Source organism: Thalassophryne amazonica, chromosome 10 (assembly GCF_902500255.1).
Source record: "Thalassophryne amazonica chromosome 10, fThaAma1.1, whole genome shotgun sequence".
Taxonomy (NCBI): Eukaryota; Metazoa; Chordata; class Actinopteri; order Batrachoidiformes; family Batrachoididae; genus Thalassophryne; species Thalassophryne amazonica.
Genome location: NC_047112.1, coordinates 73,248,410 through 73,273,464, shown reverse-complemented (window position 1 = coordinate 73,273,464; position 25,055 = coordinate 73,248,410). Strand labels below are relative to the sequence as shown.

Here is a 25,055-nt window from a genome sequence, read left to right as displayed (position 1 = left end):
ATGGAACGTTTACAAGACAAGAGTGAAACCAACTACGCAGTATGGTTTAAAGGCTTTTGTAACCATGATGAGCTCCTGGAGGCAACTGCAATACCATTCATCCAGTGTGATTATCTCACAGCTCAGCATGACGGTACAAGCACAAGGAGGCAGGGGTCCACACACAATCCCTTGAGGAGCAAATGCCCCAGTGCTTCCACTGTCTTTACACAATGGCTATACCAGCAGAGCATGGAGATGTTCCATAGGCCGCAATCAATAGTCTAATCAACTCCATGAGAAAGTGTGTTTGCTGTGGGGCAGAAATGGTGGTCCCACCTGGTTTTACGGGATATGAGCAACCAAGACAGGGTAGTCTCCATCTAAACCCTAATAGATTAGAGCCCACTAAATCAATTTTAGGGGAAAGCCTTCTACTGATTATATTTCCATTCAATCTTTGGAACAGTTGAGTGCTGCATTTGTTTTTGATAAATATAACTTGTTACAGTTCGTACTGTGAGCAGTGAAGGAATCATAAATATCTTTCTATGAGCTCATGTCCCACTCTGTTAAACTGAGTGATGTGTTTGCAAGACTGCGATTTGAAGTGAAACGTCCTCACCAAGCAACCCAGTCCAGTCGAAGATTCAAGCTTCTCTACTAAAGTCCCTGGCTTGTTTTCCATGTCGCACCCCCTACTATTCCAGGGGTAAATTGCATTACGACACCCACCAATGTGACAGAGAACTTCAAAAGGGTCACACCCATGTTGATCTCATTGCATTGTACAAGCTACCTGTCTGTGCCTTGGACAAGACACTTAATCTGCATTGTCTCGGTCCACCCAGCTATAAAAATGGGAACCAGGCTGGGAAAGTTAATGTGAGGCATCACTGTAAAGCCCTTTGAGCATCTTCTTGATGGAAAAGCATGATAGAAACACAGTCCTTATAATGTGTGGCTGATTTGGGCAGAGATATGGAAACTGTGCTTTCATAAGTTCATTCAAATATTTTTGCATGGGCATGCGCGTGAACTCACGGGGGTTTACTGCAGAATTTCTCTAGCAGAAACGCGGACAGCTCTTGAAGGATTGGCTGGCTGTGCAGAGCAACAAACTGTTCCCGACATATCTGAGAGCAGGAGGAAGAAGGCAATATGGTATAGGGAGGGAAAAGATGGAGAGAGACAGAAAAACGGAGTTACTCGGGCCTAATTGAACAACCATGTGAAAGAAGGATCTCCCACCCTGTGGTATAATGACTTGTCAAGAGTGTAACCTGCTGAAAATATAGAGACTACAAAACAGACAGTAAGTCATTGTTTACAGCATATTAAGATCATTTAAATGTTGACAAACTCAATTATTCAAGCTGTTTTCAGTTACCTGTGTAATTGACAAAACACACATACTGGTGAACTCCACTGCTTCACCTTTCGACTCAACTCAGTGAATTTGTAGACCCAGAAAATTTAGTCTACTATATACAAATCAACATTTTTGACAAATCTGACCATTTTTGGGAGGAGTGGGCGTCTAACCCACATGTGAGGGTCGGGTGCAGGCCTCAGGCGCAAGGGGCAGGCGTGGGTATAAATTCCAGCCCAATCTGAACTGGCGGGAATGATCTAAAGAGGAAAGTCATACCAGATCCATAAATGAAAAACTCTGAATCATCCAGAATTGTTTGTACTGACGAACCCCTCATCGCTAAAGTGCAGCAGCCCGAAGAGAAAGAAAAAGATACGGAATGTACTCCAGATGAAGAAATCATCACCATCCAGGAAGGAATCACTCACTAGTCAAAACTACTGTAATTTGGCAAGGTAAGCTGATTATAAATTTTTTTTTTTTGGTTACCTTCATTAACTCGGGGTCAATTATGTGGACCCAAACTTGCACGAATTATCAGGGTTTACCTGTACCATAACACATAGAATACAGTCAGGTCCATACCATTTGGACAGTGGTGATTTTTGTAATTTTGCGTATGTGCACCTCCACAATGGAGTTTAACTGAACCAATCAACATGTGCCCATCGCAGAGCCCTTGAGCTTTTATCCAAAAGGTTTTACAAAAACGTCATATACACCATTTAGAAATTACAGCCTTTTGTATACATACTCTATTTTCAGATCTCACAATTGGACAAACTAAAGATAAGGATTATTTTTTAATAAGACATCACTTTTACATGTTCATATGGCCAATCCTGACTTGTCTAAAGAGAACTGTGTGTAAAAGCCATACACATGAGGAGTTATCCTTACATTTAGTTTGTACAATTTGTTAAGGGCTGTGAAAACAGGGGAGAAAATGTATTTTTCCAACCTGTTGGATTCAAGAAAAATGTCTACACTACATGCACATCTTATTTGTTTCATTTCACCACCATGGTGGTGGTGTATAGAGGCAAAATGTCAAAAAAAAAAAAAAAATGGTGTCATTGTCCAAATACTTTTTGAACCAACTGTGTGATTTAGTGCAAGTATTTTGAGGAATAGCTACTTTCTTCATTTTACTCTCTTTAAAATGAAAAATTAAATATAACGCAATGCTGAAATACCCTCGGCTGTATGAGCAGAGTGTGTAGAAAGAATGTAACCTTTTGACACCTTATACCAGGTCAAAGTTAGTCATCTTTGAACTTGTCCAAGGTCTGTGTCTCAAGCATGTTCCCTGTGAATTTAAAGACTGGAAGTAATAGAACTGGACTTACGCTAAGCACAGACAGACGGATGCACGGCCTTCGCAATACCCGATGGTCATATTTTGGCCTCGGGTAAAAACGGCACATGTTAACACCTTATCTACTGAAACTAAACCTTTATTAAAGCTGTTTTAAACCCAAAATGTCTCTGTCTGGAGCTAAAGACAACACAGTTTTACCAGACTGGAAGAGTCATTGATTTATCACAGTCATTGCTGTGAGATATTGGACTTGCTACCAGCAGACTGGCAACTCTATTAAAAGAGGTAGTGAAAAATGTGTTTTCTTTTTTTAATTTGACAAACACAGGACAGCCTTCTGCCATAAGAGAAGAAGTAGCCAAAGATGCTGAAGCTGCCACTTACAACAATCAATCACTTACAACACATGTAACAAAGCGCATCTTGTTGAAAAGTATTGTGAATCTGTCTGTGCCAGAAAACTAGCACAGTGGCAGTTTTCATTTCAGTTCACGAGCACAACTCTAGGCACTGATAATACAAGAGAGGATGAAAAACAGCACCGAGCGCTTGAGCGCTGTGATACAATACCTTGTTCATGATATCCACAGTGAGGGGGTGAGTCCAGAAACAGTCATGGACTGAAACAAATGTCACACCAGCACTAGAGGAGAAGAGAAAACATATTGGACTGGATGTGTGAAGGATTTCATGCACAGAGATTAAAAGCAGAGGAAAAACATGAGAAAACATTTAAAATAACTAAACAAGATGTGTGCAGAATTGTAAAAAAAAGACAACATTTAATAAAACAATTGCAGAAATTCATTAAAAGCTGCTGGGAGCCAATTAAGGTCAATGATGTGAAACAAAATAAATAATAAGACTTTCATCAGAATTTCATTGTTTTCATCACAAAGAGCGTATTTTCCCGCATGACAAAAACTTTAAAAATATGACTGGAGAGGAAGGAGTGAAACCAGAAAAGTGATCAATCACAGCCCTTGCGGCCTCTGTCCTTTCGACTGGGCTATGGAGAGGGTTCGCAGCCACACAGAGGGCTCTGATCTAAAGAGGTTGTCTTTGGTTCATCACACCCAGGGATGTGTATGAAACTTAACACTATATTACAGTGCAGGCATCAAGCAGTATTTTGTTAATAATCGCTGACCTTGAACCACTATACACAATTTCTTCTTTTAATCAAAGAAATATAGTGCCCACTTTCCTTGAATCAGCACGTTGTCAGTGTTGAAGTTCATTTCGTACCTCTGTTGCGACTGGGCATGTCAAGACTGCATTGTTTGGTACATGCAAGGTTTTTTTTTTAATGGAAATGCACTGCGACTGGATAGGACATTTTGTCCAATGTGAGCGAAAATCCATCATACAAAACCCGCTATATACAGTATTTATTATATGCAAAACCATAGAGACTTGTGCTTTTGTCCAGTGAGTGCGAATATTCAGTTTATACAATGGCGGTTTAGGTGAGTTTTAATTTTATATATATATATATATATATATATATATATATATATATATAAATAAACAAAGTGCCAGTTTAATGGGGATTGTGAACAGCAGTTATTGCACATATTGAATGCACTTGAATTCCAAACACAGTGGATATCAACCAATCAATCAATTTTCTTATATAGCGCCAAATCACAACAAACAGTTGCCCCAAGGCGCTTTATATTGTAAGGCAAGGCCATACAATAATTATGTAAAACCCCAACGGTCAAAACGACCCCCTGTGAGCAAGCACTTGGCTACAGTGGGAAGAAAAAACTCCCTTTTAACAGGAAGAAACCTCCAGCAGAACCAGGCTCAGGGAGGGGCAGTCTTCTGTTGGGGCTGGTTGGGGCTGAGGGAGAGAACCAGGAAAAAGACATGCTGTGGAGGGGAGCAGAGATCGATCACTGATGATTAAATGCAGAGTGGTGCATACAGAGCAAAAAGAGAAAGAAACAGTGCATCATGGGAACCCCCCAGCAGTCTACGTCTATAGCAGCATAACTAAGGGATGGTTCAGGGTCACCTGATCCAGCCCTAACTATAAGCTTTAGCAAAAAGGAAAGTTTTAAGCCTAATCTTAAAAGTAGAGAGGGTGTCTGTCTCCCTGATCTGAATTGGGAGCTGGTTCCACAGGAGAGGAGCCTGAAAGCTGAAGGCTCTGCCTCCCATTCTACTCTTACAAACCCTAGGAACTACAAGTAAGCCTGCAGTCTGAGAGCGAAGCGCTCTATTGGGGTGATATGGTACTACGAGGTCCCTAAGATAAGATGGGACCTGATTATTCAAAACCTTATAAGTAAGAAGAAGAATTTTAAATTCTTTTCTAGAATTAACAGGAAGCCAATGAAGAGAGGCCAATATGGGTGAGATATGCTCTCTCCTTCTAGTCCCCGTCAGTACTCTAGCTGCAGCATTTTGAATTAACTGAAGGCTTTTTAGGGAACTTTTAGGACAACCTGATAATAATGAATTACAATAGTCCAGCCTAGAGGAAATAAATGCATGAATTAGTTTTTCAGCATCACTCTGAGACAAGACCTTTCTGATTTTAGAGATATTGCGTAAATGCAAAAAAGCAGTCCTACATATTTGTTTAATATGCGCTTTGAATGACATATCCTGATCAAAAATGACTCCAAGATTTCTCACAGTATTACTAGAGGTCAGGGTAATGCCATCCAGAGTAAGGATCTGGTTAGACACCATGTTTCTAAGATTTGTGGGGCCAAGTACAATAACTTCAGTTTTATCTGAGTTTAAAAGCAGGAAATTAGAGGTCATCCATGTCTTTATGTCTGTAAGACAATCCTGCAGTTTAGCTAATTGGTGTGTGTCCTCTGGCTTCATGGATAGATAAAGCTGGGTATCATCTGCGTAACAATGAAAATTTAAGCAATACCGTCTAATAATACTGCCTAAGGGAAGCATGTATAAAGTGAATAAAATTGGTCCTAGCACAGAACCTTGTGGAACTCCATAATTAACTTTAGTCTGTGAAGAAGATTCCCCATTTACATGAACAAATTGTAATCTATTAGACAAATATGATTCAAACCACCGCAGCGCAGTGCCTTTAATACCTATGGCATGCTCTAATCTCTGTAATAAAATTTTATGGTCAACAGTATCAAAAGCAGCACTGAGGTCTAACAGAACAAGCACAGAGATGAGTCCACTGTCCGAGGCCATAAGAAGATCATTTGTAACCTTCACTAATGCTGTTTCTGTACTATGATGAATTCTAAAACCTGACTGAAACTCTTCAAATAGACCATTCCTCTGCAGATGATCAGTTAGCTGTTTTACAACTACCCTTTCAAGAATTTTTGAGAGAAAAGGAAGGTTGGAGATTGGCCTATAATTAGCTAAGATAGCTGGGTCAAGTGATGGCTTTTTAAGTAATGGTTTAATTACTGCCACCTTAAAAGCCTGTGGTACATAGCCAACTAACAAAGATAGATTGATCATATTTAAGATCGAAGCATTAAATAATGGTAGGGCTTCCTTGAGCAGCCTGGTAGGAATGGGGTCTAATAAACATGTTGATGGTTTGGATGAAGTAACTAATGAAAATAACTCAGAACAATCGGAGAGAAAGAGTCTAACCAAATACCGGCATCACTGAAAGCAGCCAAAGATAACGATACGTCTTTGGGATGGTTATGAGTAATTTTTTCTCTAATAGTTAAAATTTTGTTAGCAAAGAAAGTCATGAAGTCATTACTAGTTAAAGTTAATGGAATACTCAGCTCAATAGAGCTCTGACTCTTTGTCAGCCTGGCTACAGTGCTGAAAAGAAACCTGGGGTTGTTCTTATTTTCTTCAATTAGTGATGAGTAGAAAGATGTCCTAGCTTTACGGAGGGCTTTTTTATAGAGCAACAGACTCTTTTTCCAGGCTAAGTGAAGATCTTCTAAATTAGTGAGACGCCATTTCCTCTCCAACTTACGGGTTATCTGCTTTAAGCTACGAGTTTGTGAGTTATACCACGGAGTCAGGCACTTCTGATTTAAAGCTCTCTTTTTTAGAGGAGCTACAGCATCCAAAGTTGTCTTCAATGAGGATGTAAAACTATTGACGAGATACTCTATCTCACTTACAGAGTTTAGGTAGCTACTCTGCACTGTGTTGGTATATGGCATTAGAGAACATAAAGAAGGAATCATATCCTTAAACCTTGTTACAGCGCTTTCTGAAAGACTTCTAGTGTAATGAAACTTATTCCCCACTGCTGGGTAGTCCATCAGAGTAAATGTAAATGTTATTAAGAAATGATCAGACAAAAGGGAGTTTTCAGGGAATACTGTTAAGTCTTCTATTTCCATACCATAAGTCAGAACAAGATCTAAGATATGATTAAAGTGGTGGGTGGACTCATTTACTTTTTGAGCAAAGCCAATAGAGTCTAATAATAGATTAAATGCAGTGTTGAGGCTGTCATTCTCAGCATCTGTGTGGATGTTAAAATCGCCCACTATAATTATCTTATCTGAGCTAAGCACTAAGTCAAACAAAAGGTCTGAAAATTCACAGAGAAACTCACAGTAACGACCAGGTGGACGATAGATAATAACAAATAAAACTGGTTTTTGGGACTTCCAATTTGGATGGACAAGACTAAGAGTCAAGCTTTCAAATGAATTAAAGCTCTGTCTGGGTTTTTGATTAATTAATAAGCTGGAATGGAAGATTGCTGCTAATCCTCCGCCCCGGCCCGTGCTACGAGCATTCTGACAGTTAGTGTGACTCGGGGGTGTTGACTCATTTAAACTAACATATTCATCCTGCTGTAACCAGGTTTCTGTAAGGCAGAATAAATCAATATGTTGATCAATTATTATATCATTTACCAACAGGGACTTAAGAAAATTGGCCAGATTTCTAGAAATGAGAGCTGCTCCATCCAAAGTGGGATGGATGCCGTCTCTCCTAACAAGACCAGGTTTTCCCCAGAAGCTTTGCCAATTATCTATGAAGCCCACCTCATTTTTTGGACACCACTCAGACAGCTAGCAATTCAAGGAGAACATGCGGCTAAACATGTCACTCCAGGTCCGATTGGGGAGAGGCCCAGAGAAAACTACAGAGTCCGACATTGTTTTTGCAAAGTTACACACCGATTTAATGTTAATTTTAGTGACATCCGATTGGCGTAACCGGGTGTCATTACTGCCGACGTGAATTACAATCTTACCAAATTTACGCTTAGCCTTAGCCAGCAGTTTCAAAGTTCCTTCAATGTCGCCTGCTCTGGCCCCCGGAAGACAATTGACTATGGTTGCTGGTGTCGCTAACTTCACATTTCTCAAAACAGAGTCGCCAATAACCAGAGTTTGATCCTCGGCGGGTGTGTCGTCGAGTGGGAAAAAACGGTTAGAGATGTGAACGGGTTGGCGGTGTACACGGGGCTTCTGTTTAGGGCTACGCTTCCTCCTCACAGTCACCCAGTCGGCCTGCTTTCCCGGCTGCTCGGGATCTGCCAGGGGGTAACTAACGGCGGCTAAGCTACCTTGGTCCGCACCGACTACAGGGGCCTGGCTAGCTGTAGAATTTTCCACGGTGCGGAGCCGAGTCTCCAATTCGCCCAGCCTGGCCTCCAAAGCTACGAATAAGCTACACTTATTACAAGTATCGTTACTGCTAAAGGAGGCCGAGGAATAACTAAACATTTCACACCCAGAGTAGAAAAGTGCGGGAGAGACAGGAGAAGCCGCTATGCTAAATCGGCTAAGAGATAGTAGCTACGCTAAGCTAGCGGATTCCTAAAAACACGCAAAGTGAATAATGTGTAAATAATTTAGAGGTGATTCAGCAGAAGGAGTGCTTTAGTTAAGGCACGTAAAGATTACACTGGGAAACAAATCGTAATCTAGATAACTAGATCAATCTAACTGCGCAGATTAAACAGCTAACAGATACAGAAAAACACCGCTGTGCTCCGGAACAGGATATTGCACAGATAATAAAGTGTATATATATACACACACATGTGGATCAAACAGATATTGCACCAATGACTGTTATTTCCAAAGGAATAAAATATTGCACATTAGGTTTCAGTTGTGTAATAAATATTGCCCAGTCGATTTTGGTTGTGAACAGTCCATTATTCTGAGTTCATTCTGACTGTCCATAAAGAGTGAGTGTGACAGAAAAACTAAGTCTTCAAACCCAACAAAGAGTCTTTGTTTGACTGAGGTACTCTGTCGTGTATGTGGTGAAATGTACACCGATACCTATAGCAGTGGAGCGCAGTCAGCATCATGTGCGTGGAATCCAGAGAGTGGATGAAGTTTGGTGGGAAGGCATTCTTCTGTTTAACCGTGTGTGGCTTTCTGAAAAAGACGAGAAGAACAGGAAGGCATGAAATTTACAGCTGGTTTCTACATTTTCTATTCTGCTTCTGAAATTCTGATGCCTTCCAACATAACCTGCAGAAACAAGATATTTTAGCAAGATAGTTAGACACACTTATTTTCCCTTTCGTATGGCTAGTATACTGGCATAGTATGTTACAATGCTTTCTACCCTTTTAAATTAATTTTATTAGTAAACAGAGCAGGCCGCTGCCTCAGCTTTATCTAAAGTCTGCATCTTTTAAGCCCCGTTTACACACAGACGGTAAGAGCTCCCGGAAGTGTCCTGGAAGAGTTTTTGGTCGTCTTAAAGATCACACGCTGTTGTTAACGCCGGCACTAGGGGGTGTGGTTTAGTTCCGGCTTTACCGGGAATTGCTCCCCGAATTATTCAACATGTCGAATAATTCCGGGAGCGCTCCCGGAGACCTCCCGTGATGACGAACAACGGCATGTGATACTTTTTAATCGCCATTTCATCCTGCCGCTTCCTGTAGTGCCGCAGTTCTTGTCGCACCGCGATGACCAATCAGGGACTGAATATGCAGTGACGTGGAGATGTCTGGAGTTTGACTGAAGATGTGAACATGTCCTGTATCTGTACCTGTGAGCAGGACTTATGTCTCTTTTGTCCTTTATTTTACAATCATGACAGAGTTTTTGGAGCGAGCAGCAGCACCACAGCAGCGTGGAGCGGAGATTCTTTTAAATTTTATTTTACGTACGTGCACGCGCGGATCGTCCTGGAGATTATTTTACTTATTAGCTACACAGCTGTATAATAAAGCAACTGGTGACTGGCTACTAAACACAATTATGACAGAGTTTTGGGGGGACAGAGCGAGCTGCAGCCCTGCAGCAGCGGGGAGCAGACTTTCTTTTTTTCTTTCTTTTTTTTTTACGTGCGCGTGAGCGAATCGTCTGTAGAGAATATTTTATTGATTAACTACACAGATGTATAATAAAACAAATGGTGACTGGTTTCTAAACACAATTATGACAGAGTTTTGGAGCGAGCAGCAGCTGCTGCCTTTTCTTTTTTTTCTACGTGTGCATGCGAGCGAATCGTCTGTACAGAATATTTTATTAATGAATTACACAGATGTATAATAAAACAAATGGTGACTGGTTTCTAAACACAATTATGACATAGTTTTTGGGGGGAAGAGCCAGCTGCAGCAAGCAGCGGAGTTAAATTTTTTTTTTTTTTTTTTACATGTGCGAGCGTGAACGGGACAGTTGATCCTCAAACTGGGTCCTGTAGAGGCGGAAGGAGCGCTGAAAGCGGCCGTCACCCAGACACAGCTCCTGGAGCAAATAATGATACTCTCTGTATTGGGAGCTTTCCACAGCAACTCGCTCCGTGTGATCAAGGTCCGTCATAACTTGACTGACAACCGGAGCCGGCGAGCCCCGCCCCTTTCCACCGCGAAAACAGCCTGAACTACCGTGAACTTCGGTCTATGTACTATTCGCCGACAAAACCGTCTGTGTGTAAACCAGCCTTTAGTGAAGCTTAGGGCTAGTGGCCGACGATCACCTTAGTATTTCTTCTGTCTTTCTTGTTGCCTAATGCTGACAAATTATACTGTATTTGTCGTCTTTCTGCTGCCTGTTTTTTTTCCTCTCTGTTTGAGGTGCGGCTCCATCCAGAGATGGGAGTGGGTGTCTTCTTCTGCAAACCTCCCGTCTTGTGCACCAGCATGGACTCCCAAAATTTTCTGTATATTCATATCTTCAATTGTGTTGGTAGCATGCCCCAAGCAGAGGATCACCACTGAGTCTGGTCTGCTTGAGGTTTCTTCCTCAAATCATCAGAGGGAGTTTTTCCTTACCACTGTTACCTGTGTTCTTGCTCTGGAGGTTGGTAAGCTTAGACCTTACTTGTGTGAAGCGCCTTGAGACAACTTTGTTGTGATTTGGTGCTATATAAATGAAATAAATTGAAACTGAATTAGCTAAACTACCTCATAGTAGCCTCATTATGTTATACAGTGACGCAGCTATTTCTCTCTTTGGAAATATGAAAGTTGTTGCATTACCTACTTTTATGTTGCATAACGTTGCTGCCAATGTTTTAACTCAAGCTTATAAGCTCATGTTACACTGGTTCTGAAGCCTGTGGCCTTTGGCCCCTTTCCAACACATCTGATATGTTGGTGACAGTCAACCTCAGAACTGCTCTTAAAAGGTTTGTTTTGGAAAAAAGTCAAGGTCAGTGGGGTCAAAGGTCAAAATCAGGATTGATTTATTTACTCTGATTTTCACCAAATGTGACACGTGTGGAGGTACTTAAATTGGTCAGCCAAGGTCAAATTAGCCAAAGGTCAGTCTGGGGGATCAAAGGTCAAAATTGGCGCACATATAGGGATGGGGTCTGGAATAGCCCAGCAAGGTCAAACTTGCTAAAGCTCGCCTGTGGTTTGCAGTCTCTGAGCAGGAACAATCAAGAATATGTGCATTTATGTGAAAGCGTGACCTGATTGAGAGGTAAGAAGGTTTTATGTGCATATTTTAAATCATGCCATCCTGAGACAGAGATTTTAGGTGTATTTTGGGAAAACAAGTGGAAGCGTTTGTAGTTATGCATTGCAGGTCTGCAGCTTTGTCAGTAGTTTAACCACATTGTGGATACTCACTGAGACACTCAGAGCAAACTTTGAAAGAAAATTTAAATGTCTGTAAAACTCTGCACTCTTCGCTGTGTCGGCAGCACAGCACTGTGAGACACTTAAACACACTGCCCCCCTCCTCCAGAGTGCAAACAGGACACAGAGGAACAGACAGGGATACACTGTCAGGAGGAAAACAAAAACAACAACAAAACAAAACCAGAGATGAATTTTAAAAATCCACTGTTGAATGTTTTGAACGTGGTAAAATTTATATCTTGCCTCAAGCCTTGATTTATCGCCAGGACAGCTCAATCAATCAATCAATCAATCAATTTTTTTTATATAGCGCCAAATCACAACAAACAGTTGCCCCAAGGCGCTTTATATTGTAAGGCAAGGCCATACAATAATTATGTAAAACCCCAACGGTCAAAACGACCCCCTGTGAGCAAGCACTTGGCTACAGTGGGAAGGAAAAACTCCCTTTTAACAGGAAGAAACCTCCAGCAGAACCAGGCTCAGGGAGGGGCAGTCTTCTGCTGGGACTGGTTGGGGCTGAGGGAGAGAACCAGGAAAAAGACATGCTGTGGAGGGGAGCAGAGATCGATCACTAATGATTAAATGCAGAGTGGTGCATACAGAGCAAAAAGAGAAAGAAACAGTGCATCATGGGAACCCCCCAGCAGTCTACGTCTATAGCAGCATAACTAAGGGATGGTTCAGGGTCACCTGATCCAGCCCTAACTATAAGCTTTAGCAAAAAGGAAAGTTTTAAGCCTAATCTTAAAAGTAGAGAGGGTGTCTGTCTCCCTGATCTGAATTGGGAGCTGGTTCCACAGGAGAGGAGCCTGAAAGCTGAAGGCTCTGCCTCCCATTCTACTCTTACAAACCCTAGGAACTACAAGTAAGCCTGCAGTCTGAGAGCGAAGCGCTCTATTGGGGTGATATGGTACTACGAGGTCCCTAAGATAAGATGGGACCTGATTATTCAAAACCTTATAAGTAAGAAGAAGAATTTTAAATTCTATTCTAGAATTAACAGGAAGCCAATAAAGAGAGGCCAATATAGGTGAGATATGCTCTCTCCTTCTAGTCCCCGTCAGTACTCTAGCTGCAGTACTCTAGCTGAACTTTCAGGTCTTCTCTTTAAGCAAATCCTTCTCTATACCACTTCATCATGAAGCTGTACAACTGTTGATACAAAATGCAAAACGTGCACTATACACAATTTTTCCAATCACAGCTACATAATCCTATAACTTCTTCTGGGCTGTCTGGGTGTTTTGTTGGCTTTCCTCACTCTTCTCCTTCTTGCACAGACAGTAGATGGAGAACAATTTACTCCACACAGATTCACCATTGAGTGCCATACTGTTTGTATTTCTTCATAACTGATGTAAATACAGTCCAAGACTTGGAAATGTTCATGTATCATGTATCCATCCCCTGACTTGTCTGAAGAAAACTGGCAATAAAACTGATTATTTACAGGTATTATACCAAAGCGTTCCATTACTTATGCAACCCATCATCTTGGCTTTTAGATTTTTAATTGATTTATATCAAGTTGTCGAGATTTGCTTTCAGTTTGAGCTGAAAGAAGATAATTTTAGAAATTTTTATTTTTGTATTTTAAATGGCATAAACAAATTAAAATGTGTGAAATACCAAGTATTCCAATACTGTGTCTCTTAAATGGACAACTATGAACCTTCAACACCTTTGACACCAAATTGTATTTATTCCCTCCAGACGACACTTTGTGGGTTTTTACCTGCACCCAGTCTCTCATCTTTGGTGGCCAGTAATCCTGGGTATTATAAGTCTTGTGTTTAACAATAAATACATTGTGTAGCTGCTGGTCTTTTGCTTAAGTTGTCTCAAGAGTTTTAAACCTTCGTCTGTATTAATGTAAAACACTTTAAGCAGTTCATGTTTGAAAGGTTCTAAAAAAGTCACATCTTACTGCCATTATTATCAGTGGTTGTACTCTTATCAGTAGGGGTAATAACTGAAATCATATTTACTATACTCTTAGGACATTTTTTTTATTATTATACAGCCCTGGTCACAATCTTTGGCACAGTTATATCGTAAGTACAGAATTTAAAACATTTCTGTGTGCACAGATTTCCACATCAGTATTCATTTTCTAATGTGTGACTCTCAAGGGACTCTGTAGTTCTTGCCTTTCCACACAAGAGGCAATATAACAGCACACAGAAACATAAGAGAACCAGGTAAATTAAATGGCGTATTGCTACGAGTGACAGCGAACGGGCAGTAAAAATATTTTCATTTAATCTTTATCTCCTGTTCCCACTGGCCTATGCTATCCAAATCCTCTGAGCCACCATAGTGCAGAAAAGCTCCTCTAAGGAGAAAATAGGCATGAAAACAAAAACCTACACTCACACAGACCCACACCGTGTCCTCATAACAGTTCTGTCTTCCTGCGCTGCAATTTAATTTTGTCGTAGAAATGCCCAGGTATCATATTTCTGGTTTGCGTTAGACAAAACACAATTTCTGTCCAATCTGTACAAACGCACTCATCTATCTGGTTTCCACACACGCCACCTCTCACTGCTGACAGAAATTTGCATTGTCAGTTCTCTGTGGGTTAGAACAGACAGCTCTGAAGTCTAACTGCTCTCCCATGAATAGCGCAAGGATTCATTTCATATCGCAAGAGGACCAAAATTTAGCACAGGGATCAGAATTTCACCCCCCCACCGGTTATTTAGAGGCTTAGTTAATCATCTCTCCCCCATCGGGCCGACACGCAGTGGAAAAAGCAAGAAAAGGTCACGGAGGCTGTCACTACGTGAGAGGAAACAAGTCCTCCCGCCAATTAAATATGCCACTTGAGTTTTTTTTTTTTTTTTTAAAGAACATTTAATCACAGCGAGCGTAATTTCATGTCTCTGTGGATGTCGGATAGAAAAGCCAAATTAAATGTCGTTTGGCTCAGTATGCTAGCTTTGAAAAACACTGAAAACCTCCACGACAGTAAGTTTCTAATTTCATGTTGTAGAGTGTGTCTCATCGCTAACTTGCTTCTCTTTGATAATTATTTGAGTAGTCACATGGCTGCTCTATAGTGTGATATACACTCAACAAAAATATAAATGCAACACTTTTGGTTTTGCTCCCATTTTGTCTGAGATGAACTCAGAGATCTAAAACTTCTCAAATATACCTCAAATATTGTTCACAAACCAGTCTAAATCTGTGATAGTGAGCACTTCTCCTTTGCTGAGATAATCCATCCCACCTCACAGGTGTGCCATATCAAGATGCTGATTAGACACCGTGATTAGTGCACAGGTGTGCCTTAGACTGTCCACAATAAAAGGCCACTCTGAACGGTGCAGTTTTGTTTTATTGGGGGGGGGGGGGGGGGGGATACCAGTCAGTATCTGGTGTGACCACCATTTGCCTCATGCAGTGCAACACATCTCCATCGCATAGAGTTGATCAGGTTGTCAATTGTGGCCTGTGGAATGTTGGTCCACTCCTCTTCAATGGCTGTGCGAAGTTGCTGGATATTGGCAGGAACTGGTACACGCTGTCGTATACGCCGGTCCAGAGCATCCCAAACATGCTCAATGGGTGACATATCCGGTGAGTATGCCAGCCATGCAAGAACTGGGACATTTTCAGCTTCCAAGAATTGTGTACAGATCCTTGCAACATGGGGCCGTGCATTATCCTGCTGCAACATGAGGTGATGTTCTTGGATGTATGGCATAACAATGGGCCTCAGGATCTTGTCACGGTATCTCTGTGCATTCAAAATGCCATCAATAAAATGCACCTGTGTTCTTCGTCCATAACAGACGCCTGCCCATACCATAACCCCACCATGGGCCACTCGATCCACAACGACATCAGAAAACCGCTCACCCACACGACGCCACACACGCTGTCTGCCATCTGCCCTGAACAGTGTGAACCGGGACTCATCCGTGAAGAGAACACCTCTCCAACGTGCCAAACGCCAGCGAATGTGAGCATTTGCCCACTCAAGTCGGTTACGACGACAAACTGGAGTCAGGTCGAGACCCCGATGAGGACGACGAGCATGCAGATGAGCTTCCCTGAGATGGTTTCTGACAGTTTGTGCAGAAATTCTTTGGTTATGCAAACCGATTGTTTCAGCAGCTGTCCGAGTGGCTGGTCTCAGACGATCTTGGAGGTGAACATGCTGGATGTGGAGGTCCTGGGCTGGTGTGGTTACACGTGGTCTGTGGTTGTGAGGCTGGTTGGATGTACTGCCAAATTCTCTGAAATGCCTTTGGAGACGGCTTATGGTAGAGAAATGAACATTCAATACACCAGCAACAGCCCTGGTTGACATTCCTGCTGTCAGCATGCCAATTGCACACGCCCTCAAATCTTGCGACATCTGTGGCATTGTGCTGTGTGATAAAACTGCACCTTTCAGAGTGGCCTTTTATTGTGGACAGACTAAGGCACACCTGTGCACTAATCATGGTGTCTAATCAGCATCTTGGTATGGCACACCTGTGAGGTGGGATGGATTATCTCAGCAAAGGAGAAGTGCTTACTATCACAGATTTAGACTGGTTTGTGAACAATATTTGAGGAAAATGGTGATATTGTGTATGTGGAAAAAGTTTTAGATCTTTGAGTTCATCTCATACAAAATGGGAGCAAAACCAAAAGTGTTGCGTTTATATTTTTGTTGAGTGTAAGAATGAGAATAGTTGACGTCTTTGTCAAATGCTTCCAGTTGTCTTGGTGAGTCGTCCTTCATTTCTTATTATCTCATTCTGTCCTCTCATCCCCTCTATCCCTCATTTGTATCGATACCCATTTCTCCAGCTCACTTGCTTACCATAACAGTCAAACTGTCTTTACCTCAAACTCTGACCACCACGTAATCCTCCATCCCCCCCACGCACACCCAAGCCCCCAACTCCACACGATGCCAAACAATTCACTTGTTAAATCATTGGCAAAGTATATTTATGAAGAAAACGACAACAACGAAGAAGGAGGAGGGTCTATGTCATTTTACACACATCAATACATACAATGAAATCTGTCCTCTGTATTTAACCCATCCTAATTCCAGTCTAATGTGCGTGGAGACCAACTCTAGAGCTGGAGGCATTGCCTTGGTCAAAGGTAATGAAAGGCACATGAACCTATTGTGCATTTGTTAATGTTGAGAAGAAACAGTACGGCTGGGCAACATGATAAAAAAAAAATCTTTTTTTTTTTTTCCTCATATAAGCAAGTTCGTTTGGCTTCTCCCTTTACACTTGTGGTTGTCACAGTGGATCAGATATGGACCCGCATGCTGATTTGAAGTTTTATACTAGATGCCCTTCCTGACGCAACCGGGTCATTCTCTCAAAGTGGGCACATAAAGCATGACTGAAAGCAACACTGATGTAACGACAGCTCCAGTTGTAACACAGTAGACAAGTTACAGTGTAGAGTACACTAAAATCGATTCCATGAATCAAGATGGTGGGTATTTACTTCTTCTGGCCTAGTCAAAGGTCATAAACCCAACATTGACTCTACAGAAATTAAACTAAATTCCTGATGTAACAAAATGAATTTTGGACATGAAAATCTTCTGAAACACATTATAAAAAATACTTTATTTTAACAAACATCTGTTTTGGATAGATGCCCTTCAGTTCTTCAGATGGTGGAAAATTACAAAATGAATAGTCACCCCCAGACAAAAAAAACAAAAAAAAAAAACTCATCAGTTCCTTGCGTAACAAATGCGAATATCAAGTTACATACTTACCACACTAAAATGGAACTTGACACATACAAGTATTATTACTGCTGTTGAGCAGGAAGCTTATTTTTGCTTCTGTAAAACAGTTTTTTTTTTTGTTTTATAAATGATCAGGATGTGCATTCATGTTTGAAGATGACAGATCACTGGCTGTAAAGCATTTCCTGCTCCTGTGGTTTTATCAGTGACATCACTAGGGGCTAGTCGGCCTTAGCTCAGCTAGGGGCAACTTAAAAAAAAAAATAAAAAAAAAAACTCGTTGCTCAAACTGTTTCACTAGCTGCTCTCAGTTGTTGTTCCAGGCCACTACTACAAGACAAACTAATGACATTTTAACACAAATATCAGTGGGGATAAATTAACTGCTGCAGCTCAGTGTTGCATGACTTGGCTGTGAAAGAACAGCAGCAGAGAAAGACTTACTCATTGGAGTCATGGTTGATCTCCAGGGAGATGTGTTGCAATTCACTCTTTATCTGGAGACAAAGGCAAAGGTACAAGAGGGTCAACGAAAGTAAGTCAAGATCCTGACCAAAATCATACATTTTGTACAAAAGGTAAGGAAAGCTTCTTAACAAAACACATCTGAATGTACAAACCCGCAGGAATTCTGTCACAATAAATATATCCTACAAAGAAGAAATGTGAATAAAGCAATGGGTCCGGGTCATGAATAAACTAACTAACTGGGTACCATTATTATTATTATTATTATATTATTATCAACTAGTCTAAAACTAATTCAAACTAACAACACTGTCAAATGTAAACAGTAAAACTCTAATGTAAAAAACAAACCTGTAGAACTACAAGTTAAAACATGGCATTCACAAACCGAACTACGTGGATAGTGGTTGATTCCTTATTTTACAGCTCAAATCTGGTTATTTCTGGAAAGTGATTTGATTTCTCATATCTGTGGCGTGCTCAGCCACTTTCCTGGAAACTGAAATTTATCCATTTTTTCTGCAATCAATATTATTGATTTATTTACTGCTGGAAATAAACTTCAATGGAAACTAAAACACTCCTGGAGATAGATTTCCCACTTCATGCAAATGGCAGGTATCGTTGTCTGGGCCATTTTAAATCAACCACAGCTGAAATGTATACATTAAATCGTCTCTGTAAATTTACATTACTTAAACAGTCACTTGAAACTGACTATTTTTGTTCAGGAATTACATTTAAACTGCAGAGGAGAAAATCATTCAACTAGTCACATACAAGCTGAGTGTAGCTGACATCCCAATGAGAATAATTAAGTGAAACTTCCCTTTGAACTTTTCCATTCATACATGTGTGGGATGGTTTCATTTACAAGCGCTATAAAATGCTTTGTCAGTGATGCAACAGCACAGTGTCCAGTGTTGCTGCAAGTTTGACAAATGTGTGACTTCAAGTACTGCAGTACTACCATTTAATGTGGTATTTTCTGCTGTACCTAACAGTTAGCACAGTGGCTTAGTGGTTACCACTGTTGCCTGACAGCAAGAATGTCATGAGTTCACTTCCCACCTGTGGCCTTTCTGTGTGGAGTTTGCATGTTCTCCCTGTGTTTGTGTGGGTTCCCTCTCAGTGCTCTGGCTTCTTCCCAAAGACATGCAGGTTACGTGAATTGTAAACTTTAAACTGTTCGTAGGTGAGTGTGTGTGTGAGACTGTGTTTGTGGCCCTGCAATAGACTGGTGTCGGTGTCCTGTCCAGGGTGCACTCTGCCCCTCACGCCCTATGACTGCTGGGATAGGCTCCACCAGCTCCCCCGGGTGGAGAAAACGGATGGATAACAGTTAAAACAGTGAATGGGGAAGGTCAACTTGCTGGCAAGAGTGGATTATCAGCAACTGATTTTAATGTTGTAACAACAAAAACTGACATCATTATGACTGGGAAGGGTAGGAAATGTTAATTTTAACTTTTTCAAGTCTCTGTTTAAGAAAATGGTGGCCATTAATGGAACATTCATGATATTTTTACATTTAGGACTGAAATCTCAAAATCAGTACTATGGCCGTGTAAACCACACTGCAGAAAATCTGAAAAACTATTACAATTAATCATTAATCTCAACAAAAAATTGAATCCTACCTACAGCGCCGCTTTGTTAAATTATTTTTTCTGCTGCTACGTTGTAACTCGGTGGATTTCATACAAAGCGGACAGCATGATCGTTTTGCATCCACATTTAAAACTGAAATCTTAGTAGGGAGGAGGTGCAGGACTTTACTGCATAGAGAAACCTAATGATAAAGAGTGACCCCCCCCCCACATCATTGTGGGAAAAAATACAGGAAAAGAAGAAGAGGACCTACAGCTCCACGAAAACATCTTTTAATCCTCACTGCTGTTCTCTTCATAACAAATGGGAAAAGGACTGTATTTATACAGCGCTTTTCCATTTGCATCAGATGCTCAAAACCAATCAATCAATCAATCAATCAATTTTTTTTATATAGCGCCAAATCACAACAAACAGTTGCCCCAAGGCGCTTTATATTGTAAGGCAAGGCCATACAATAATTATGTAAAACCCCAATGGTCAAAACGACCCCCTGTGAGCAAGCACTTGGCTACAGTGGGAAGGAAAAACTCCCTTTTAACAGGAAGAAACCTCCAGCAGAACCAGGCTCAGGGAGGGGCAGTCTTCTGCTGGGACTGGTTGGGGCTGAGGGAGAGAACCAGGAAAAAGACATGCTGTGGAGGGGAGCAGAGATCGATCACTAATGATTAAATGCAGAGTGGTGCATACAGAGCAAAAAGAGAAAGAAACAGTGCATCATGGGAACCCCCCAGCAGTCTACGTCTATAGCAGCATAACAAAGGGATGGTTCAGGGTCACCTGATCCAGCCCTAACTATAAGCTTTAGCAAAAAGGAAAGTTTTAAGCCTAATCTTAAAAGTAGAGAGGGTGTCTGTCTCCCTGATCTGAATTGGGAGCTGGTTCCACAGGAGAGGAGCCTGAAAGCTGAAGGCTCTGCCTCCCATTCTACTCTTACAAACCCTAGGAACTACAAGTAAGCCTGCAGTCTGAGAGCGAAGCGCTCTATTGGGGTGATATGGTACTACGAGGTCCCTAAGATAAGATGGGACCTGATTATTCAAAACCTTATAAGTAAGAAGAAGAATTTTAAATTCTATTCTAGAATTAACAGGAAGCCAATGAAGAGAGGCCAATATGGGTGAGATATGCTCTCTCTTTCTAGTCCCCGTCAGTACTCTAGCTGCAGCATTTTGAATTAACTGAAGGCTTTTTAGGGAACTTTTAGGACAACCTGATAATAATGAATTACAATAGTCCAGCCTAGAGAAAATAAATGCATGAATTAGTTTTTCAGCATCACTCTGAGACAAGACCTTTCTGATTTTAGAGATATTGCGTAAATGCAAAAAAGCAGTCCTACATATTTGTTTAATATGCACTTTGAATGACATATCCTGATCAAAAATGACTCCAAGATTTCTCACAGTATTACTAGAGGTCAGGGTAATGCCATCCAGAGTAAGGATCTGGTTAGACACCATGTTTCTAAGATTTGTGGGGCCAAGTACAATAACTTCAGTTTTATCTGAGTTTAAAAGCAGGAAATTAGAGGTCATCCATGTCTTTATGTCTGTAAGACAATCCTGCAGTTTAGCTAATTGGTGTGTGTCCTCTGGCTTCATGGATAGATAAAGCTGGGTATCATCTGCGTAACAATGAAAATTTAAGCAATACCGTCTAATAATACTACCTAAGGGAAGCATGTATAAAGTGAATAAAATTGGTCCTAGCACAGAACCTTGTGGAACTCCATAATTAACTTTAGTCTGTGAAGAAGATTCCCCATTTACATGAACAAATTGTAATCTATTAGACAAATATGATTCAAACCACCGCAGCGCAGTGCCTTTAATACCTATGGCATGCTCTAATTTCTGTAATAAAACTTTATGGTCAACAGTATCAAAAGCAGCACTGAGGTCTAACAGAACAAGCACAGAGATGAGTCCACTGTCCGAGGCCATAAGAAGATCATTTGTAACCTTCACTAATGCTGTTTCTGTACTATGATGAATTCTAAAACCTGACTGAAACTCTTCAAATAGACCATTCCTCTGCAGATGATCAGTTAGCTGTTTTACAACTACCCTTTCAAGAATTTTTGAGAGAAAAGGAAGGTTGGAGATTGGCCTATAATTAGCTAAGATAGCTGGGTCAAGTGATGGCTTTTTAAGTAATGGTTTAATTACTGCCACCTTAAAAGCCTGTGGTACATAGCCAACTAACAAAGATAGACTGATCATATTTAAGATCGAAGCATTAAATAATGGTAGGGCTTCCTTGAGCAGCCTGGTAGGAATGGGGTCTAATAAACATGTTGATGGTTTGGATGAAGTAAGTAAACGCTTTACAATAATGCCTCACATTCACCTCAATGTCAGGGTGCTGTGACATACGGTGCCCACTACACACCAGGAGCAACTAGGGGATTAAGGACCTTGCCCAAGAGCCCTTAGTGATTTTCCAGTCAGGCTGGGATTTGAACAGAGGATTCTCTAGTCTCAAGCCCACCGCTTAACCACTAGATTATCACCTCCCCAAGCTCACTTCATTTTAATAGCAATGGAAAACAACTTTGATGTAAAAATGTCTTCTCTTTTCAATCCACTTATATGCATAATAGTACAAACATTTAGCTCTATCAGCACTTTGAATAATTAAAGTGTTTTAATGTTAAATGGCAATAGATATCAATACTTATGAACATGGAGGTACTGGGGGGTAACATGAATGAACAGAAAATGGCTGACCTTGTATGTTCCCAATTATTAATTACCTCATATGAGGATAAATTTGCATTGAGTAACTTGTTTTGAAGTTAAATACATCACAAACATGGAAAGGACAAATTAATTCACACGGGAATGCATGGTGGCTCAGTGGTTAGCAATCTGCCTTTTAATGTTGAATATGAATGGTCCAAGTGTTTATTTTTGTAGCCCAAAATATATAGGTTAGGCAAAAGGGAAAAGAAATTGTTATGTGTCGGACGCAGCCCGGAGAACCGACCAGCGTTTGAAGGACCCAGTATAAAATAAGCAGAGCACGGTACAAAGGATAACAGAGTTTAATGAACATAACAGTGCTGTGAAAAAATATAAAAGTGCGCGGTCTGGCGTGGTGGATTGCGGTGCGCTCCCAGCAGCGCCAACGGTCCGGAGCCAGAACCAATTCGGACCCAAGGACCCCGCCGACACCCCCCAGGTGGCCGCGACAAACCGAGTCTGTGAAAGAAGGAATCATTATGTGAGTCCACACTCAACACACAGAGAGAACGCTCAAAGGTGCACAAACAGCAAACACTTCCTGGCTTAATTACTAATCAGCTTCCCACCCTGCAGGCATGGAACATCCAGTTCACAAAACTCCACAGCAGTGGAAGCTGATTACATGACCAACATACAGCTCAATATAATAAGGTGTGAGGGACACCACATTTACTGACTGTATAAATGTTAGTCACAAAATCTAACGTACCTCAGGAAGTGTGCTGACGAGCGTGAGACCTCACCCCCTCCTCTTTCACAGACCATGCATCAAACCTGGACGTTCTCTGCATCCACTGATGATGAGATGGCTCCCGAGACGACGATCTCACCTGTCTGGTCACAAGGCCGAGTCTCTGGCAAATACACACTGTGTACTCCAGTCTTAAATGCCACCATGTTCCAATCCATTGTAGATGCACCACAGCTGTGAGTCCTGACGAGCCGCAGGTGATCAGGGTGAGGTCCTGATAAACTCAGCTACACAGCCACTCAGTCCCAAATGCAAGCCACCTGGAAGGAAAAACAAAAGACAGGACAGAAAACAGAAACAAAAGGCAGCCAGGCCCCCCCAGCCACACAACAGAAATATGCCCATAGTTATAACTTTTTTTCCCCAGTATACTTTATTTGTTCCTGTCATAGACTGATGACCTGTTGCACGCTTCACCTGCAACTTATGGACATCTGCACTGTCTGGATTGTTTCTATAACTCAGGACATTATAATATTTTTATGCTATGGTGAGACACATGATCTCAAGAAAAAAAAAAAAAAAAAAAAAATCAGATAATAGCTGTGCCCAAATAATCAAATAAACAAAGTGAACCTATGTAAATATACTTCAGAGTCCAGTGAAATTGTGATGTTTCTCATGATATGGTGCTTGATTGGTGCCAGTCTGTAAATGGATTTCATCAATGCATTATCCCTTTCATGGAATAATAATAATAAAAAAATGTACAATTGTAATCAGGTCTCCACTTTTTATTTGTGCTGAATGACAATTTGCCTGAAGTCATAGCTGGACGTGGTCTTGTTATCACCTTTATTCTGCAGAAGACAAACTGCTTTTCACAACAGGAGCACAAGAGACCACATTCATTGCAAAACCCTGGTGATCACTAAAAAAAAACCCCACGTTTCATGCTAACGATCCTCCTCGCATTTCTGCGGGATGAATACTGAGGACAGAGGCTCTTAAGTGGACATTCCTCCACAACTGTTCATTCGTTCATTCATTCATGCTCTTTGGCAACAGATTTCCCTGATATGTGTGGTGGTGGGGCAGTACCACAGTCTGAATGTTTGAGAAGGTGGTGCACATGGACAGAAGCGCTAGCACTGATATATTACAGGAAATTAAAAATAAAGGCATGATGATTGATGTTTTCACTTTATATTAGACTGTTGAATAGATATATCAATCCAATCAGTGCAATGCTGCCTTCTATTATGAAGCTGAAATCTGACTCCCATCCCACCCTCTCAGAAAATTCTGTGTTTCACCATAGAGTAAGTGGCCACATTTAATATTTTGACTTCAGTAAAAAAAAAAGATGGGGCATTAACATTATTAATCTTCATGAAATTAGCAGAATCAAAAGTCATTTGGATTTGTTCATCAGAAATCAGCTGCCATTAGTTGTCTATAATCAGCTTACTGCGATGCTTCTGCAGATGCAAAGGACTGCAGTCTCTCTTACTGAAACTGGACCACCCACATAATGATAGTCTGTGGGCTCCAGGACATTTTGGCCAAGATATTACATCCAGATGCGCTTTATTCGAACGGAAGGCAATCAGAGAAATTGTGGTGTATGGGAGGAAAGCTGCCCTGTGTGGAGTGTCAAAGGAAGTAATAACTATTCTACTATTTAGTCTCCACAGAGCAGCTCCAGGGTCTATTTTGAGATGACTCCTTGATTACAGGTCGGGTCTCTGCTGCTCAGTGAAAAAGAAAATTAACTTGTCAATAATATAAAATCAAAATCATATAAACCCATATTTTAATCTTATGCAACACTGATGGATGGGTACAACAGGAGATGGATACATAAAAAAGCAATGATTTATTCTTGCATTTATGCTTTCAGACAGTTATGTGCTTTCATTTTGCTTTCATTTTATTTGCTGTTAAGAAAATGCATTTTTTAAAAGGAAAAAAAAAAACCTCAATCTCTGGATGATATGCTTTTGCATGCCTGCCCTCCTTTCAGGCAGAACTGCCCTCAATTCTTGCTTTCATCCAGCCCCTTTTAAAAGCTGGATGGAACACTGAAAAATAATGTGGTAACACACCAACAGCTTGT

General features: G+C 41.0%; 1 protein-coding gene across 1 annotated transcript in view; it reads right to left on the bottom strand.

Moving 5' to 3' along the window:
• polrmt (polymerase (RNA) mitochondrial (DNA directed)) overlaps positions 1–25,055 on the bottom strand; it is an 85,856-nt gene that overhangs the window by 6,466 nt on the left and 54,335 nt on the right. Inside the window, 4 exon segments of the mRNA XM_034179192.1 lie at positions 1,024–1,115; positions 3,246–3,318; positions 8,912–9,010; positions 17,861–17,913. Of these exon segments, the coding sequence (XP_034035083.1) occupies positions 1,024–1,115; positions 3,246–3,318; positions 8,912–9,010; positions 17,861–17,913 (317 nt within the window).